Below are 20,390 nucleotides of genomic sequence, written 5' to 3' on the forward strand. Positions count from 1 at the left end.
TTGGCGGTGTTTTTTGTGGTTTTGGTTTGGTTTGGTTTTGCTGCAAATGGAAAAGCAGCCATTGGCTTTTGGGCCGCGCTGTCTCAGTCCCTGTGTGGAGTTTTGCACATTGCAAATATCTCATGACTGGGTGAGCACAGTGGCACAGCAGTGAGAGCAGGCCTGCGTGGGGCTCTCTGGCTCTCTCTGCTTGCAGCACAAGAAGAAAATCTAAGCTCAGGGTGCATCTAATCAGAAAAGGTGGAAATAGGTCTGAACTTTGCACGGCCACAGCACTGTGGCTGTACAGGTACACGCTATAATAATGTGACCATATATTGGCAACCAGACTTAGGACAGGTTTCCTTCAGAAAGACAAAATTATCTAAGAAGTGGATCCATGGGTAAGAAGTAATATTCATGAGGCAGATTATGAATAGAGCTAAGCCAATGGAAGTAAATATAACTTCACCAAATTCAATGCATTGGGAAGGATTTTTAAGTCCCAAAGTGGGGCTACTGGTAGGCAGATGGAAGAAATAAAACCCCAAATCCAAAGTCCCTTTTTTCAGACCACCTTCTACAAACACAATTGATTCTTGTTACAACAAAAACAACATAAATATCACTTTGTTAATACCTACTGAGCCAGACTTAAATATGTCACTGATATTTACTTAACAAACATTGTTACCTACCTACTCTGCTGTGGTTCAAAGAACACTTGTTTATTTAGAACAACTTCTTTTAAAGCAAGGCTTTGGGTTGTTTTTGTTGTTGTTGTTGGGGTTTCTGTGTGGTGCTGGCTGGACGGTAGGTTGGTGTTTTGGCTTTTTTTTTTGCTCCTGTCATGATAGAGGAGCTAAAACTTTGTGCTTTCTGACCTTGCCTTGTCAGAGATCTGTCATAACAGGGGACAGCACATTGGCACTGAGTCTGCCAGCGTGCATTTTGAGGGGCTGGGAAAGGCCGCTCGCTTTTAGGGCTTGGTTGTCAGGTAAGGAGTACTTCACTCTGCTCTCACAATGTCCTGAAAACTGTCTGTATACCAGCAATGGCAGACTTTCTCCCTCATTAACCCCAAAAGCCGTGTCTGATGTTACGCGCGCCGTTCCCAGCCCAGTCCCAGAGGGGTGGCCGGGCGTCTCGCCTGCTCCTGAGCGCTCACGTTCGCGCTGTGTCCTTGCAGTCTGCCTTACTTAGGGTGAGCAGAGTGTGAAACAGCCGGCACCACCCAGCGTGGGGACAGCGCTGCGACTCTGTGCCCGCCGATGGCATTCGGCTCTCCCGGGAGTCTCACCAAGCCTGGCGCACAGTGGGGTGGGAGGACGAAGCTCTGGCATCTCAGGAGCTCTAACCAGTATCTCTGAAAAACACCAGCGACAAACCTTTATGAAAGCACCTGCTTTCTACATTTCTCTTCCCATTTTTTGGCAGGATCCTCACCAGAGCCCTCAGCAGCAGCCAGATTGCCCCAGGACTAGGCCAGGGTTTGCCACGGCGTGGATGCCCACAAACCCCTGTGCTTCCCTGCAGCTCATTTCACCCACCTGTGAAAGGGCTCTGTGGGTCTGCTTGTAAAGCTTAGGGATCTGTAAAGGAAAAATTTCATTTTCTGTGTAGAATAATATTACAAGCAAAGTATTTTTTGAGGTTTTTTTTTTTTTAATGGCAAAAAGGGACAGTTCTTTCTGGAGGTAAAAAGCAATATTCCTCACACATTTTACATTGCAAATACCAAGAAAATCTTATCAAACATATTCCATTTCATCTTTAGGCTGAAGACAAAGCCATACCTCCTCCCCCAAGCTGGGGAGCTGCAGGATCACCAGGTTGACGTCATTCTCCTTGGTGATAAAACATGCTGCATACTGAACTTGGCACTCAGCATGCTCAGGTTGAGCTAAGAGCTAATGTAATGAACTCTGGGGAAGGATTTACATCAAATACCACTCTAGAATATTAAATACAGACAAGACAACTTCTCACTTGAATAATTACACACTGGCTAAATTCCTCCTTCTGTTTCAAAGAGGAATCACCTTTCTTGCTTCCTTTTGAAAATTGTATGCGTTGGTGCACTGTTTCGCTACCTGTGTAATAAAAGGATGAAGTCACTTCTGTTAAGTACCATGGGCTGAACTAAGATGAGTTTTAGCTCTAGCAATGACTCTTGCCACTCGACGGGGGGAGCAAGCAAACCAAGAAAAGGCAGATTCAAATTTCAACAAGCGTCCCCAGCTGCTTGTGCTTGCTAACATAACCTCAAAGACAGAGGTGCCTGGGAACACTCCTGACTTCACTTTGCATGTGGGAGTACAGTACCAAAGACCTTGCACACATATTCCCACTGCCCCAGCAGCACTGCAGTGCTCACAAACTATTTCAGTTAACTGTGTCTGTATTCTCCTTCTGCCTGCGGATACCAATGTAAGGCTTTCAGCCATTATAAGATATTTCTTCAGGCTCATTTTGAGTCAGAAAGAAAAAGATTTTCTTGTGGCAAAAGCTGTAGTAAGTAAGCAGCAAGAGTCAGTATGAAAGGCAGGGTTTAGTCCCAGTGTTACGGCTGTGTGTTTGAGGGAGATGTTCAGCCAGTGGAAGTTAAAGCAAAGACTCCTAGCAAATGAGCTAAGAAAAAATGGAAGCAGAGAAGCTGGAAGAGAGGGGGAAAAGTGGAACATGAGAAGACCAGAAGACTGTTTCCTGGCCTAACACTTACTGTTAAACCACAGGCAGAGCTTGAAGATCCAGGACTTCAAAGATCTTTAGAAGCCTCAACGCTACTTTGCTTAGTGGCTCTGGGTTCCCTGGCCTTTCCTAACTCAGTTGCCTTGTCAGCTAAAGAGGCAACTGCCATTGCTTCACAGGATTTGCAGAGCTGAGTCCACTGAGGTTTGCATGGGAAGTGTTGGAGGAGAGTCTTAAAGATGTTAAACAAGTGGAAAAAAGGGAAACATGAGACACTTTGCCCAAATAACATTCAATGCAGGCACCGAGAGAAAGTATTCAGTGGAGTTAAGCCACAGCCCTTTGCTCACAGAGCCAACGTTTCAGCAAAAAACAACTGAAACACCTGGACATCCCCTTTGTTCTGACCAGCAGCATAGGCTGCACAGGGACATGGCAGCAATTTGAAAGCTTGTTTTCTGCATCTAAACATCATGTCAGGACAAACTGCACTCCATCCTGCTATCATTTAACAGCACCCCTGGGACCCCTGTACCTTGGAGGCATGATGTCACACATGAGCAGAGAGATTATTTGTTTTGAAGCTTGTGAATAGCTCTGAGACTTCATTTCAAAGCACTCCTTGCAGTCATGACTCAAACCCTTCTGTTCTCACTGAAGGGCACAACTGACTGTTTGCCTATGCTGTTTCTCAGCACCCAGCAAGTGATTATTAGATATCTGTAATCCTTTCTTCTCTTTTATGCAGGAATGCGTTTGCCATTGCTCAATTCCTTCATGTTCAAGACACATTTTCTTAAATGTTTTATCAATGACTCCTCTAGTGAGACAAGCAGAAACACCCAGATGAAAAGGCACTGCAACAAAAACCAAGGCATTCATTCCATTTCAGGTGATTTTTAATTTATGTATTAAATGATTTATATAGCCATTGGGTAAACTGCAGTATGAAAACCATCTTCAGACCTGTGATAAGGTAGCTGTGCATACCACTTATCTGGTTTCTCCTTTTGTAGAATAAGCAATTATTACTCCAAATTTTGTACAAGGGAAAAAGATGTTCATGTAGGACAATTTGCTAAGAAGCCAACATTTTTTTTACCAGATCATAATAATTCAGATTGACTTGGAAGCATCTACAGTGATACCCAGGTTTAGAAGCAGGATTACCTGATAGAAAATATGCAGCATGGAAAATAGAGCCATTCATTCTGTCATTTAATGCTGAATTGTTGAACCTTATTAAGTTTTAAAACACAAAACTTTTTACTAAAGCCCTGGAGGTGCATAAAGAACCTCTCCTTCATCATGTCTACACTGGAATTTACTCTTGTATTAGCATTAAAGCAAGAACAAATGAAAAGTGCAGACATGGCATAAGACTGCCAGCCTAACTGAAACTGGGAACACTTCAATCACACTCAGTTTATTCCAGTGTTCTCCCTTCCATGGTGAAGGACCATCAGTAAAGCCACTTCTGTCCCCAGGCAGTTCCATCACTGAGTGACAGTTCAAAAAGCCAGAAAGGGTTCAGAGCGCAGGGCATGTGATGTTGCTGTGTAATCTTGGAGAATAAAGGAAGGGGATCTGGAATGGCTGAAGCATTTGCAACGGGATCCAAAGACATCTGCATCCTGGAGCAGTGAATATCAGGCTAGAGCTATTACTGCTCCACAGCAAGGCCCTTCACGCTGCATGGGCAGCAGCCCGGAATCACCCCCACAGAACAGGCACAGCCTCACAGTGCACAGAAGGCTTCAGAGGTGTGGCTTGGAGAGAGAAGCTCGGTGGGAAGAAAGTAAAGATCAGGCATCAGGATTCCAGATTTTAATTAAAATCTGTCCTCAGCAAATTTAGATGGACAGGAAATGGAACATAGCTGCAGTGGCTGAAAATCAGTGTTTTATGTTAAGTGAAGTTATTGTACACCGGTATGGACATAAATATGGCTTACAGAGAGGGTTGATTAGCACAGTTCCACAGCCCAAGTAATGGAAATAAAGATGCAGTGTAAATTTCAGGGAATTAAACATACTGATCCCATCTTTTCAATGATGATGCATCAGGCATTTTTATAGCAGATGAAATTAACTGCTTTTAACCACATTTTCATATAACCCAGAATATTAACTACGCTTAGGAAGAAATATTTTTTCTGGGCAGTTTAATATCTTTATTGAGGATCTGGATGAGGGGATCAAGTGCACCCTCAGTCAGTTTGCAAATGACACCAAGTTGGATGGGAGTGTTGCTCTGCGGCAGGGTAGGAAGGCTCTGCAGAGGGACCTGCACAGGCTGGATCCATGGAACGATGCCAGTGGTGTAAGGTTCAACAAGGCCAAGGGCCGGGTGCTGCCCTTGGGTCACAACAACCCCACACAGCTCTCCAGGCTGGGGCACAGGGGCGGGACGGTGCCCAGCAGAAAAGGGCCCGGGGTGCCGGTCAGCAGCGGCTGAACGTGAGCCAGCGAGTGCCAGGAATGCCAAAGGCACGGGCCTGTGACAGGAGCGGCGTGGCAGCAGGGCCAGGGCAGAGGCCATGCCCCTGCACTCGGCTCTGGCGAGGCCACACCTCGAGTGCTGTGTCCAGTTCTGGGCTTCTCGGTTCAGGACGGTCACTGAGGGCTGGAGCGTGGCCAGAGAAGGGAAACAGAGCTGGGGAAGGGTCTGGGCACAAGTGCTGTAAGGAGCGGCTGAGGGAGCCGGGGCTGTTCAGCCTGGAGAAAAGGAGGCTCAGAAGAGACCTTATCACTGAATGGACACTGAAGGCAGGTGGGAGTCAGTCTTTCCTCCCAAGAAACAAGTGATAGGACAAGAGGAAATGGCCTGAAGTTGCACCAGGGGAAGTTTAGATTGGATATTAGGAATTTCTTTTTTTATTTGAAGGGTTGTCAAGCACTGGAACAGGATGCCCAGGGCAGTGGTAGAGTCACCATCTCTGAAGGGATTTGAAACGTGCAAAAGATGTGTAGATGTGGGACCTGGGGATGTGGTTTAGTGGTGGATTTGGCAGTGCTGGAGGAACGGGCATACTCCATAATCTTAAAGGTCTTTTCCAGTCTAAATGATTCCATGATTTTTACCTGCAGATAAGTCTCTGGGCCCACATGCTCATGCCCACACGTCCTCTGTCATCCTCACTGCAGCAGATAAGCAGAAGAGACACTGATGTGTGATGCAGTTTTCCCCTAATGGAGACACAGGAGCCTGCAAGGAACAGAAGAGATTAATACCAGGTAGCAAATTACAGCTGGTTACAATAGATGCAGTGTAGGGAAATACAATGTGATATTGCCAGGAGAACTGTCAGCCAATTCTCTCTCTCCTTGCAAGTTCCCTGTGAAAACAGGATACTTGTTTTATTGAGCCTTCAATGAAAATATATATCTGCTCCTTCAGCTTTGACTGTAGAACCTCTGGAGACTGACCAGGGAAGCTTCTGTCCTACTAAAGTCAGTAAGACAGTGGCACAGTCTGGGCACCCCTCACAGAATCTGAGCCCCCTGGCTTAGGCAACATGCACACAACAATGAACTAAATGGAATTATGAAAAGGGAATTCCCTGCCCAGCATATAACTGAATTCTGAGTAGGTAAAGAGACCACACAAGCAGGGTAAGGGCAGAAAGGCATGACACTAACAGGAACAAATGGTGGTAGCCCATCAGACTCACTGGCTTGGAGAGGAAGGAGAAACACAGAAGCAGGTAACACCTGGAGAGGTCACCTCTTCCTTTTTTACCTTAAGGCTGCTACTGCAGTCCCTGAACTGCTCCATCATCCACCTCTCCCCAGCTTCTGCTTCTTCGAGAATGGTTCAAAATGTCTCTGAACTCAATTGCCTCTGCAGTAACAACAGTCAGCAGCCCTTTCAGCGCCTCTGGATGCCTTTCTGTTGACTGGGGAGGCTGACAGGATACTCCTCGAGTTCTCCAGTGGAACACAGCGCGACACTGCGTGGAGCTGTGAAGAGACTTGTCCAAGGGTACACAAGGGTCTGATGGGCTTGCCAAGGGCAGGCCACAAACACAGGGGCTTGCCAGCTACACCTTTCATCACCCTTATGCTGTTCAACCCCCTCAACTTTTCCCTTCCCCAGACAAAAACTATCTTAGTTATTTTTAAAAGAAATTCATGTGTTTGTTAGTCTGCATACTACAAAGAGCGTATACATTTCAAATTAAATGGGTAGGACTTGACACTTCTTAAAATATACATTTTATTATTTTCTGGTAGTTGCTATGAAGGTTTCATTCAAATTGTGAAGGTACACAGCCTTTACAAACTTCTTGAGTTGAAGGTTTGTGTTGGTGGTTTTATGTTCTTTTTCCTTTATGGCAGAGGAAAATACATTGGCTATAAAATGTTGAATCACCTTAGTATCACCTCTTCATATATGCTGTGGAATGCTTTGTAGAAATACTATATAAAATAAGGCAGACTTTAACAGGGAATTCAGTCATAAAATGTCATGGGAGATAACAGAGTTCCAACACATTATTATTTTTGTAGCCAAGAGAAGATCAGGTGGTCTTCACTGGTTTGTAGGAGAACTACTGCAGTTCTGGTGCTCAGACAGTATACAGTTCTTGTTTATTCTACTATTCTCAAGTGAGACCTTTTTAATAAAACTTATTTTAATTAACATAAATCAGACAATATTTAAACATACACATCTATCCTTACAGTGCAATAAAAATGTATCATTGTATAGTATTTTGTATTTGCATTATGAAAATAAAAGGTCTGTACATCAATTAAATGTATATTAATGAGTATGAATCATGTAAATTTATAATGCATCTAAAGTTGGCTTTGGCTTTTAAGTATTTATAAATTCATAGAAAATATTGAACATCTAACAAAATAAATAAAACATAACATTTTAATCATAGATGCTAACGATCAACCTCAAAATTCTTGTGTTATTTTTTACATTTGCTACTAAATTTCTTAAGGAGAACTCACTTTCAGTAGTGCTCAGAAGTGAATGATTGCACCTTCTGTGATGTGAAAAAATACAGTACATCTATTTCTCATAGATCAAAAAATTCTTTCATAGACAGTTGCATTTTAAATGTCTGATTGTTCTACATAACTGTCTGAAGTGCTTATAAAAAGCATGTAGCTTTCTCATAAAAGCTGTGAGTCTCTATTAATAGATAAACTTCTAGTGAATGTCATTTTCATGAGGATTCTCTTCAAGGTCTTCCAGCTTCACGTGCTGGTATTAAGATATCACAGAAGTATGTTCATAATAAACCCTCTTCAGTACAAGTACTGCAGCAATCCAGTGTAATTCCACTTGGTGGGCTTATTTCATCCGAGTCCACACATGGTACTTTGTGGAAGTCAACTGCTGACCTCATGTTCTCTTGAATGTGAAAGTTCCCCAAGTGCATGGGCTAGCTTTACTGTAATACTGAAGAGACCAAAACAAATCTGAATTCACACAGATAAAAGTGAGCTTGAATAAATATGCATCTGGCTAGTGAATGACACACCATGGTCTAACTGCTATTCTGGTGGTGGTCGAAGGACTCGCAGGTTCCTTCCATCCAGTCCTTTCCAGTATTTAATGTTATTATTCAGATGCTCCATCAGATTTGGCAGGTCAGCAAATGCTAGGGAAGGAAGGGCAGAAAGCATTAAGTTTGCAGAACTGAAACAGTCACAGATTCTGTCTGCTTAAGTATCACTTGAAATGTTTGGGCAACTGTGTTGAGTAGAAAAGCTTCAATCTGTCATACTGATGCTTGAAATAGTTTTGGCTGTATAGCTCTCAGCACTCGTGTAGTGCTCAGGCCACTGAGAACTGCTCTGTAAATCTACTTAATACTGGTACTGCAAGTCCCAGCAAAGGAACACAGTTTTCCAGGGGGGGCATAGCTAATTATGGTTGTAATTATCCTACCCCATCAAACATCAGTCACATGTCATGATCTGGCATTTAGGAGAGTCACATTTCTGACCACTTTTACTATGAAGGCAGCACTTGGAAGGAAACAGCTGCTCCCCCAAGCAGTTTCCAGACAGTAGAAATTTGCCTTGAAGAATAACCAATATTAACATGGACAAAATGACTGTGCTCAAAGAGCTATCAAAGAGAATGTGTTCTGTTCTCTGTTTACAGAGAAGCAAGTTTAAAAAGTTAAAGATTGCCAGAATCTAGTATATTATAGACAAGCCATGAGAATTGCTTGTAGCCATACTTTCAAGCAATAATGAAGTTATTAATCTTATTTGAACTGCAGGAATCTTCCCTTTTCTCTCCCTTTATTTAGGAGCCATAAAAAAGAAATTTTGTATCACAGCAGCTCCAAATTTTCACAAATTGTTCACATCATGAAACAGCAGAGTTTTTCTTACCATCCCAGGCATCAAACATATCAATAATGAAGTAATCAATGAATGATAATTGGGATTTGGGGATGCTGCAAGTATTTCTGTCAAAAACTGGCATCACAACAGGTAAACCTTGCCTCCTTTCTTCATCAGTCTGCAAAAAACATTAGTGATTATTCATCTAAGACACATTCTGTTAATGGGCTTCTTTTAGCAGCAGATTGTTTGGCACTGACTAGAGCATGCATCTGCTAAATCAAAGGAGGAACCTGAATAAATCTGAAGCAGCAGCAACTTAATCTTAAGCACCTAGTTGTTAAGTTTCAGCAAAACAGCAGACAAGTAGTGCGTTCCAGTGCTTCCCACAAAGGGATGTATTTCCCTTCTGTATCTGCACACAAACTAACTCTAAGTAACTGCACACATTACCAAGTTATGACTTCTTTGGACTTAAGAGCTGCTCAGCCATTGTCAGTCTCTGATGGAAGCAGTGATCTGTCCCACTCAGACATGGCAAAGTACCTTTTGTATTCCCTTGCCCCTTGCCTGGGGCACCAAGCTCCAACTGCAGTGTTTGGTATATAATCTGTAATGATGACTGCCCTCTCCTTTTCTACATCTTCCTAAAACCTTTCCTCAGCACAGTGTGCTAAGGGATTACAGCATTTCTTGGAGTGAGTGCTGCTCCCATCCAAACACTAGAACCTTATGATCCTATTCCCAAGGCAAAGCCAGCATGTGGGTACAGAAGGCATCCCTGCTCTATCTTATGTGATGGGAGTGCATTTGAAGACAAGACTCAAAAAGCTCAGTTCCAAACTGAACAACTTGAAAGCTTAAATTTTTCAGAAATTGCACAATAGAAGTTGTCAACTTTCATCTCTCTGAAGGCATCTAGTTGTGTACCAGTATGAGTAATACCTATAATTCAAAATAAAAAGATTATTGTTTCTCACATTACATAATGCAGCCTGAGATACTCTGTGACACTGGCACCCTTCCCCTCCCTTTTAAAGAGATGCTCACCTGCAGTTTCAGCAGCCTGCTTTAGCTGCCTTACCTGTGCAAAGTACTCCTCAGAGATGCGGCCGGCCCATTCTATACACTGTTCTCTGGGTCTGCATGGATTGGAAATGTCAGCACACTTTATCAACATGCGCTTGATAAGGATACGGTTTTCAGGAGACCTGAGAACAGTTTTGATTGACTCTCCATCACCATTATTCTGTAACATTTAAGAATTAAAAACAATCCATTAGCAAGGTCTCCACACACTAACTCAAAAGCTTTTGTGCTTTGGGAATGCTTTCAGCACATCCTACAGGGATCACTGCTACTGGCTACCAGATTTGATGTCTAACTGAATTTATAGGTGGATTATGAAAGTCAGCCACAGCTCTGAGCTAGCACTGAACTCCAGTTTCTGGATGCAGTCACTGGCTTTGTGACAGATCTCTTTGGCATCTTTGGGCAAGTCATGTAATCCAGCTATTCCTTATCTGCCTTCTCAAAAGTGTGGAGAGGATACATTCATCACTACACACATAGTGATGAGGACTGTGTAGGCAGAAAAATGTAACTCTCTGCTGAAACCCAAGGATTAATGGACTTGCACATTAAGAGTGGAATAGTTGGTTTGAAAAGAGGGACTGACCCGAGATGCACAGCCACCCTTGGCACACAAACCCCATCAGTGTATCAGTCATTCTGACAGCACTGCTACTGTTCAGAGTCAGATCCTACATTGCCTCCCAGGCATGTTCCTTATTCCCTTCCCTTGTTGCTGGACTCTTTAAGGATGGATAGGTACAGGAGTTTACACTGCTGTCTACTCAGAATAGAAACTCTTTGAAGCAAGGAACATACAAGACTTTTTTGGCACCTAACAAGGTCTTGCTCTACAGTCAGAGCAGGGAAGAAGTAACTAACAATAATGATAATAATAATGTGCTACCAGTTCCTGCAGTTTTTTGTACAATGAGGGAGAAAGCAGAAAGAAACATTCAAACAAAGCAGTAGAAACATTCTGACCTTTTATTAGGTCAGAATAACCATGACATTTTTCAGAAGAAAATTATTTCTAAAGAAGTTTCAGAAGAAAGTTCTTGAAAGTTCTTTCTAAAGGAAGAAACTGACAGTAATAAAAAAAATTTGATAGTATAGAAATGGCTCAGAAATACCAGCTCCACAGGTCTCACCGAAATGAGACGTCTAAACCAATTATTTTCTCTCATTTCTAGGTATGTGGAAAGGAAAACAGAAGAAAAAAGGTGAGATGTATACACCTCCAAATGCATGGACAAATTATATATGAGAAAGCCAACATAAAGTGATGTAAGCTCCAGAAACACAAGTATGGAAATTAGGTATGGAAAAATAGAGATTGTTCAGTTATGAATAGTAGAGAATATCCTAGCAGGTAAACCACCGGGGAACAAGAAAGGATGTTCACCTCTGAGATCTGTTCAAACCAAAGGCACAGTTCTACTTGCTAGATGCAGATGTCTTGGGAATAAAATGTGTTAACTGTGCTGAGTCCCAGCATCCTGCTCAGAGTGCAGAGGTGTCTCTGCATGTTAGATGTTGGCTTCCTGTCATAGTTTAGGTGACATCATGAGGGGAAATGGGAGGATAAAGGATGCTGGAGCTGGAAAGGATTTTTTTCAGTTTATGAAACAAAAGCAGAAAGGAAACAAACAGAGCAGCTTCTCATCATGGCTCTTTGAACAAATTTGTATAAAAATAATAAATTAAAAAAAAATAAAGAGGTGGAACTGTCCCATTTGGAACAGGCGGTTGGCAGCTCAGCCTGCAAACACTCCACTGAGTCACCACCATGACTGGAAAGCAGGCCAGAAAACAGACACTGCTGCTGCAGCCAGAGGGACAGCAGACTTGAAAGAGGGGCTGACAGTGTTGTTCTGCTCAGCACAATTTGCTTTACCCACTCACACATTACAGGCTTTTTAATAGGAACTTGCCAAACTGAAACTCCCAGCTGAAAGAAGGGAAACACTTTGCTTCTTGTTTTCAATAGAAATTATATATTCTTTGTCTTACTTCCCATCCTTGGGTACAATTTGCTGTGAATCACAAATGCCTTGTGGGGCAGGTAATTTCCCTGCAGTCTCTGGGGCTTAAGGGTTGAACTAAACTTTTGTTTCATTTTTCTATGTCCCTGTTTGTGTTTTTACTCTCTGATTGTACAGGTCTAAGCCCTGTTCTTCCGCAGCACCAGCCCTTCAGCTCTCTGTAATAGGAAAGAAGAGGAGTTTGGCTCTTTGGATGGATGCTGCTGCTCAAACAACTGCTGCATCCCAAACCTTGGGGCTGGGAGGAGGGGCTCTGCACACCAAGCCAGGCCAGTGCAGGGCCCTTCAGCAAGACCATGAGCCCTACAGAATTACACACTCCACAGGGCCAGTGCAGTGCACTGCACCCAGCAGCTCCTTTGTTCTCCTTCTGCATTGATGCTGCTATGCTCATGCAGAGAGGCTGTCCAGCAGGGAACTTAACATCCTTTCTTCTAATTTATTCAGCACACCCCGTGTCCTGCTGGAACTTTGGCTTCACAGTCACAGAGTTCCCATAAGCATCGCCAGGTGCCAAGAACAAAGCTAATTCTAGCCTATACTCCTGTGGACAACGGTACAATTCTCCAGTTAAGCTCCAGTCTGCTTCTCATTGGTGAAGAACAAGACCTGTTTGTCTCCCACTCTTAGATAATAAAAAGACTGCCTTCCCCCATTACACACAACAGTCATAAATGTGGCTTTCTAAAAAACATGGTAAGAAAATACAGAAAACCATTACGGCTCCTACACGACGTTGCCACCGATGCAAGCTTTATCATAACCATTTCTGCAAGTCTTCTCTTTGCAAAAATCATTCCAACAAAATTATACACTGCTCTTACTGGCAACAAAACTGCTGGTTGAAGTTGTTATTGAAACTGGTGTGGTTTTTCAGAAAGAGTTCTTAACAGGCAATTTCTTTGTGTCCATGGGGTTCCAGATGGCTATTGATTATATGATACATAATGTCACCATAATCTATTTTAAAGATTAAAAAAGAAAGCAGACAGAAACCCCATGAATGCTGCCAGGCAGCACTGGAGGCTGAGGGCCTTATTCCCAGAGAATGCACCACATCCCAGCCCACAGACCCGCCCTTATGCTGCACCCCTTGGGACGGATGTAATTCAGCCTCTGCTTTGAAGCAAACCTTACCTCCTTTGCAGAAATGGCCAACAACAATGCCCAGTCTCGCCACTTCTTCCATGGGAGTGACTGGGTTAATCAAAATGGCATTTCTACATGAAAACATACAGCCCAGGGTCCTGTTCCAAGTACGACATCACAGCACTGTGATATTAATAGGATCCAAGTGAGTCCCACTCACCCTCAAAGTGAGTGACAACCATGTTCAGCAGAAGGGGATTCAAACCCAGAGGTGAAAGTTAAATCTCCAGCCTCTCTTTCTCCACATTTCTGATAAACTTTCTCAGAACACCATGTGGGAATTTCCCACTGCCAAGAGTTCCCAGACCCTGCCTAGGCATTTTAAGGAGGACTTGCAGTGTTGCTTACCCCATTTTCTTCTAGTGCTGCCAAGGGTTTATTAATGCTGTTGACAAACTTGTTGACATGCTCAAAGTGCTTTGTCATTTCTGTTGCTAAGACCATGTCAATAATGACTTGGCGAAGGGTTCGATACTCATTCCTGTTTAAAGAAGGAAACAATTAAGAATGCTGGCTGGGTCACAAAGGGCTGGTTGCTAAAACAAGTCTAACAAAATTGCAACAGACCATTCCTGTTTGAGAGGTGCTAGGGGAAGAAAGAACAGTAATAAAGGCTTGGGCAGCTGCATCTCTGTTAGATGTAGGAGTACCTTTGGTGTGTAGGGACATTTGTGTTCCAGGCATGACTGGATCTCTAGGAGAAACAGTACCAGAGCTGGGCAGAAGCACAGGCACCAGCTGCTTAGGAGGCTGCTAGAACATGCCACACCTGCATGTTCCCAAAGCTTTTAGCACAGCCACTCAGCTGTGGCTCAGTCTCCAGTAAAGTTTTCAGCAATATTTTTCTGTTGTATCTTGAAAGAACCAAGGCAATGGTCACATCCATGCCCTAAATGCTTCTCTGAGGCTGCCAGAGCAACAGGTCCTTCATTACCCTTCACACGGCTCTGTGGCTCTTTCTCTCCTTGTTCTCTACCCACCCAGCCATAGCTTGTTCTCTACATTCAATGACACAAAACAACTTTTCTAGACTTGCTCACATTAAGATTTACACTAAATTCCTTAGATAGGGCCTCCCTTGTTATGGACAGGAGAAACTGAAAAGTGGGAAATTACTCAGAAGTCTTTGCAAGAGAGACAGAAGCATTCTCCTCTTTCAGAAGCAAATTTCACAAGGGCCATGGACAGTTATCCACCAGGCACTGCCCTCCTCTAGGATGCTTGTTTGCCTTATGTTTCACAGAAGGAAGTGAGAGATGTTAGTGGGCAGACAAGGACCCGGGGGGTTAAGCTTACCTCTCCATGTTTTTAAATATATTGCATTTGCCATCCCGGGTGGTGAGCTGGAAAGCCAGGGCAGCATGGTGGCTCTCCAGCACAGCCGTGTCGTTGTAGAGAATTGCGAGCTCACTGCCAGCATTGCACAGGAAGGAATTTGTTCTTCCTGGGTGATCCACATCATGGACTGTGGCAGCAATGAGAGCGGCAACTTCATCAATTGGATCCAGAGTTTGCTGAAAATAGAAGGGTGCTTAGTTTTCCTGGCACACTCATTAGAAACCCTGTTCTGTCCATAAGATTAAGCCAAGTCGCTGAGGAATAAAAGCCAAAACTCTGGAGATCAGTAAGGGTCAGATGTTCTACACTGAGCAATGGAAAATTCATTATAAGCTTCATTGAACATTGCGTGACTTTTTTGGCCAATTTGTACCTCTTAAATTTTGCCTTAACCACACCTTTGTCACAGCACATCAAATTAAACAAATGTAAATTAATAAATTAGTTTCTGTTTTCTAGCAACACTGAAACCACCTTCACTTGGAGTTAAGTTATTTGGCTTGGAAAAAAGACCAATACTGCTAAAAATTATTCTATTACCACCCCTTAATTTCCTTTGTCAATTTAATGTGTCCTCATCATGTTCCATTTACGTGCTGGCTAGGTTTACAGTTTGAAAGGTATGCTATCCATACATCCAGTTCTTTAATAACACTGTCCTGGGTAACAGCTAATGTATATTCTGTGGAGAATATTTGATGTTTTGTATCCATGGATAAATTACATGACACATGTTCTGCACTCCAAGATTTATGTCTAATTGCAATGGGCATTACTTTATGCCTATTTTTATCTACCCTGTCATGAAATACAAACCTATTTGACTCTTAAGATTTTACACTTAAGTGATAATACTTTATTAATAGCATAAAGGGGAACAAGAACTAAGCATCTCAGAAATATTTTGTATACATTTAGAAACCAGCCTTTGTGCTGTGTTTATACTGGCATTTGTGAAGGACCACAGATAGAAAATAATTATATTAAAAATTTTAATAAAATGAAAAAGACACAAGAGCAGAAACATTCCCATTTGAATCTGGGAGCAGGGCATATAATTTTCATTCCAATTTGCTTTAATTTGAGGTCCAAATTCTCTGTGGGCCCTCTACTACCATTCAGAATAGTTACACTTGGTAGGTAAAAAGACAAACCCTTCCCTTCTTCACACCTCCTAAAATTATGCAATGATTTGACTTTGCAGGAGCAGGGATATTATAAGGACTGTCAAGAGAAGGCAAATAATTCTTTCTGCTCTAGTACATAGTTAGCATTGTCTGAAATACTCTCTGCTGTGTGTTAGCTTCTTCCTTCTTTCTTTCGGCTGCTGCTTGTGGGATTCTATTTTTGTGGTATGCAGTTTGGAGAGAGGGATTTCCTCAGAGGGACATGCTGAGCAGCATTCAGTCTGGCTGAGAAAGACCTGTGCAGATGGGAAATGGCCAGAAACATGAGAATGCCTGACCTGGAGGACCACAGCAGTCTACCTGACTTATTTCACAGGGATTTACAGTACTTTTACACCCAAAGTCAAGTCAAGGATTCTAACTTTGTTATCTTAACTCCCATGGCACAGAAGTGAAAACTATTCTGAGAATATGGCTTCAATTTCAGAGCCAGAAAATTTTCCTAGGCAAGTTGAACTGAGTTCAAGCTACCAAAAAAAAAATATTCTCAGCATGAATTTCAGTGGCAGAATTGGGCTTTCTATGTTTAGATTAAGTTGAACTCTGTTCAACACAGAAACAGCTGGGCTATAACTTTGAAAAGATGAAGAGAGAATTCTGAACTTTGATTCTGCTCCTTCTGTTGCTGCAACATTTTTTTCTCTTCCTATGCCTACGGAGGAATGGCGATAACATTCTGGAAAAAGAGGAGGCAGTCATGCTTCTGTGGCATTGAAATGGATCCAGATCTTGTCTGTTTTTCATAGATATTCTTGGGAAGACCAGCTAAACCTCTGGCAAATCAGGGGCTGGAAAAAATCCAGTGACGTTCTACCCCCACTTGGCATACAGTATTTGTAAATCAGCCTCTGGAGAGCACATTAATGAGTTGCAGCTCCAAGTTAACGGAATTACTACAGTTTAATGAGCTGTCAGAAGCTTGTTTACAGTCACAAATTTCTCAGCCAGGTGCCCATCATTGGTCCTATCCTTAGGCAGGCCAGTTCAGAACTTCTACCCAAGATTGAGACTCAGAAAAAAGTCCCACCACTCTGCTGCACACACACCAAGCACTGCTTTATTCCCCTTCTCCAGTCTGGGCATGTGAGAGCAAAAGTCGCTCTGATTTATTCTGGTTGTTAGTGGCTCTAATACCCCAGTGGGTGTTGTGGTACTGACAAGTAACTTTTTTCAATACTCTTCTCCAATGCAGTCTCTATGAGCCTCAGGGCATCTTCTCCAGGGGTGATATAGCCTGCTTTATGGCCTATATTGTCCTGGAAGTCTTGCAAAATGACCATCACAAAGCGTAAGAGATGGCAATTTAACACATTAAATGTGTATTTGGCATGTGCCATCACAAAAGTAATTATGTCATTAGCTCACCTATCTGAGAAGGTTTAACTATATTAAGAAGTTTTACTTGAGAAGAAGGTTTTCTTATTCTTCCATCAAGAATTGTTCAATTCCATAATGTTAGTATCCATCCTTCTACATATACTATAAGAGAGATCCTAGAATTCATGTAAAGCAGCCCAGTTCTTTGACCTCAGAGTTACCAAACTGCTTGGCATGAGGCAGACATTTGGCTTTTGAATCTGTTTCTGAGAAATCCTTCTTTGATTGCATCTGCATTTCCCACCTAAACTGTTTCTCATAAATGTGGACTCACCTTTACTCTTTCTTTAGACAAGAAGTAAGCAGTAGCGTGTAGTACATCTGCTGAATGAGTAGAATTATGGTAGGAGTTGGAGGAATGGTAGTTAGCCTCAATAACTTGTAACCATGACCTCAGAGTGGATTCTGAACAGTTTAGGAATTCACAGATTCCAAAGCGAGCAAATATTTTGAGACCCAGATAAACCAAAGGCCTGTGGAGAAAAATAAACAGAAAGTTTTAAAATGAATGCAGCTGAAAGAATATTATGTAGCAAAAGAAGTATGAATCCACACAGCATTTTTAGCTAATGACATATGTAATGATGTGTAAGGACTTGTTACAGAATCAGTGTGTCATATACTGGAATTGTAACATACATAAAGTCAAATCCCCCTTAATTCCCCCCAGTGTCAGACAAAGGTGTCTCCAGGTTTCTGTGTCAGGGAACTGCAATGCACTAAAATTTAATTAATTATCCAGGCTTTATTACCATATATCTGCTTGGACTTAAGGCAATACTAGTAATACATTCATACTTGTGAGTCATTGAAAATCACTTTACTTATCTTAACAAATGAACTGCTGTTATTTAAACACAGTAGGAAGCAATCATAATTATATTATCTTTAATGAGAGTACAGTCAACAAAGTACCTCCTTTGTCCCTCTGTGGTCCCTCCAGACCAGTAAGAACAGAGAAACCTACCTGGTGATCTCATGCATGTTGGCTGGGATAATTAATTAAGTTACTGCAATGTACCCATTAAATGTTGTAAATCACACAGACTGACTGTATTTTTACATTTTTCTTTTTAGTTACTTATCTCTCTTAGTTCATTAGAAATCAAAATGCAGCAAAGAAAGAAAACCTAAAGCAAGTTAGGTTTTAAAATACAATACTTTTAAAGAAGACTAAAGCCCTGGGGGGTTTGCACTTTTTTGGCTTATAAAATCACAGTCTAATAATAAAGTGCATATTTGTTAACTAAGTGCCTGACATCTTTCTTAGACTTTGATTTTGAATAACTTTCAAAGCTCTTACAGATCTGGGATTTTGACAAAAGGTTTAAGATAGTCAATTCATTGCAGGATCCGGCCTCCAATTAGTGTCTCACAAAAGCTTTTACCTAAGACAAAGCATGATACATGAAACTAGGCACGAAAGGGGAACTTTTCATAAGCATAAGAAAATAAAATAAAGGATTTAAACAGAAAGAACAATTTACAGTCTTAGGGGGTGCCTTTGCTACTAATGAAATACAGTCTATTAAAACTGCTAATCTGCTTTTGAAAACTTCTATGATGGAAATAGATATGCCCTGCTTTTTATCAGTAAATGTTCTTCAGTTAAGCTTATACATAAAATGTAACATGCCAAGAATAAAGACCTTCCTCTAATCCCAGAGAAAGGTAATGGGAATTTTCCTGAAAAGTTGTTTTGGAACTGTTCAGGAATAAAACCTTCCCAATCAAATGGAAAGAAAATAAAACCTGATCTGTATCAACTGATCAGTATCAGTATGATCAGTATGTTGACTCTGTGTGTAGTTTGCCATAACAGGAATTTGAATTCCCACCAAAAAAAATTGATTTGTATAACTTTTATATTACTGAATAAAGGAAGACTTTAAAATTATGCTGTATTGTCATTATACCATACCAAAGATATGTAATGTTCACTTATATCCACTGGGAATTTACAGGAAATAGTGCATGATGAAACAGAAGCTATTTAAGATGCATACACAACTAGAAATGACAATGAGAAAATTTCAAACATCTGACATTGAAATTAAAATTAATTCAGTTGCAGAAGCACAGGTAGAGAACTTAAGGATCTGATTAGAGGATGACATTTAAGTCACTTTTCAGCAACTCCAGTTTATGAGCTCTTGCATTTACTGACCTTTTATGGGTGGCAGCCTCAAGTTCAAAGATATCAAAATCCCACTGTTCCTCATTTTCCATTGCCTGTGTTATCCGTGGGGGTATGTCATTGAGGGAGATTGGAGAGCTCAGACTGCCAGCGACCTGATGAGTTTCTTTTGAGGAACACAGTTATTACTATATGTATTTATTAACACTATATTAAGTAGAATATTTAATAGTGAGATACAATTTTACTGAATGACCATGCTTTCTCTTCTGTAGTAACACCTGGCTCAGTAATGCCATAGAAAAATGCTTATAGATAAATCCCCCCCCCGCCAAAAAAAACAACCCACAAACAAAAAAATGCTCATAAAAAAGGATATCTAATCCTATTTCCCCTGCTTCTTAAATTTCTGAACATGTTTTAGTATCTCAGTAGCTGCCAAATTAAAACTTACGTTTTGCTGACAATATGTACTCGTTCCCTGATAATCTTCGTAAACCATCCTGTTAAATGAAAGTTGCAAGTTAAATGGAGGGTATTCCACAATAGGTCTAGGAGATGATGACACCAAGTACCAGCACAACTTCAGAGAAGCCTGACTGTAGCCTGTCACAGTCATCAGTGCTGCCTCTCCTTATTTGTTTGTACTGTTCAGATTAGCCTGGTTTACACATAGCTCGTAACAGATGAGGAACTGCAGGCTAGGGGATACAATATGGACTCAGGTAGGTAAAAACTCAGCTTTCTCAGGTGCAGATGAAGGTCTAGAATTGCATCCTCACATCTGTCTTTGTCTGGCCAACATGCACACCAGCTGTGGGTCCGTGCCTCAAAGCAGACACGGCGTGTCCACACACTTCCAGCAATAAGCAAAGGTGGGAAGGAGTGGATGGAGACATTCCCCTGCTCTCCTGCCCTGGTAGTGGCAGATCCAGCCACCTCAGCAGCATAAGAATCTCATGAGAATCTCAGGAACAAATTACTCTGAGGCTTCTTTACTAGCACACAGAATGTGTACATGTTTAGTCTTCAGTTCGGTGCCTCCTAGGCTTAATTCTGCCATGATGCCTAGATGTGAGCACTGAGATGATGGATT

The 20,390-nt window shown here is 41.8% G+C and overlaps 1 protein-coding gene across 4 annotated transcripts in view; it reads right to left on the reverse strand.

Moving 5' to 3' along the window:
- Nucleotides 1-6,871: 6,871 nt before the first annotated feature.
- The window catches only part of PDE8A (phosphodiesterase 8A), a 144,911-nt gene continuing 131,392 nt past the window's right edge, over nucleotides 6,872-20,390 (reverse strand). For all 4 annotated transcript variants that reach the window (XM_068203834.1, XM_068203835.1, XM_068203833.1 and 1 more), the window contains exons 15-22: nucleotides 19,749-19,797; nucleotides 19,325-19,460; nucleotides 17,432-17,630; nucleotides 14,552-14,769; nucleotides 13,604-13,736; nucleotides 10,075-10,239; nucleotides 9,039-9,168; nucleotides 6,872-8,293 (exon numbers count right to left, since the gene is read on the reverse strand). In XM_068203834.1, coding sequence (XP_068059935.1) covers nucleotides 8,187-8,293; nucleotides 9,039-9,168; nucleotides 10,075-10,239; nucleotides 13,604-13,736; nucleotides 14,552-14,769; nucleotides 17,432-17,630; nucleotides 19,325-19,460; nucleotides 19,749-19,797 — 1,137 coding nt within the window. In that variant the 3' untranslated portion in view covers nucleotides 6,872-8,186. The remainder of the gene's footprint in view (nucleotides 8,294-9,038; nucleotides 9,169-10,074; nucleotides 10,240-13,603; nucleotides 13,737-14,551; nucleotides 14,770-17,431; nucleotides 17,631-19,324; nucleotides 19,461-19,748; nucleotides 19,798-20,390) is intronic.

The sequence above is a fragment of the Anomalospiza imberbis genome, chromosome 13, assembly GCF_031753505.1.
Source record: "Anomalospiza imberbis isolate Cuckoo-Finch-1a 21T00152 chromosome 13, ASM3175350v1, whole genome shotgun sequence".
NCBI lineage: Eukaryota > Metazoa > Chordata > Aves > Passeriformes > Viduidae > Anomalospiza > Anomalospiza imberbis.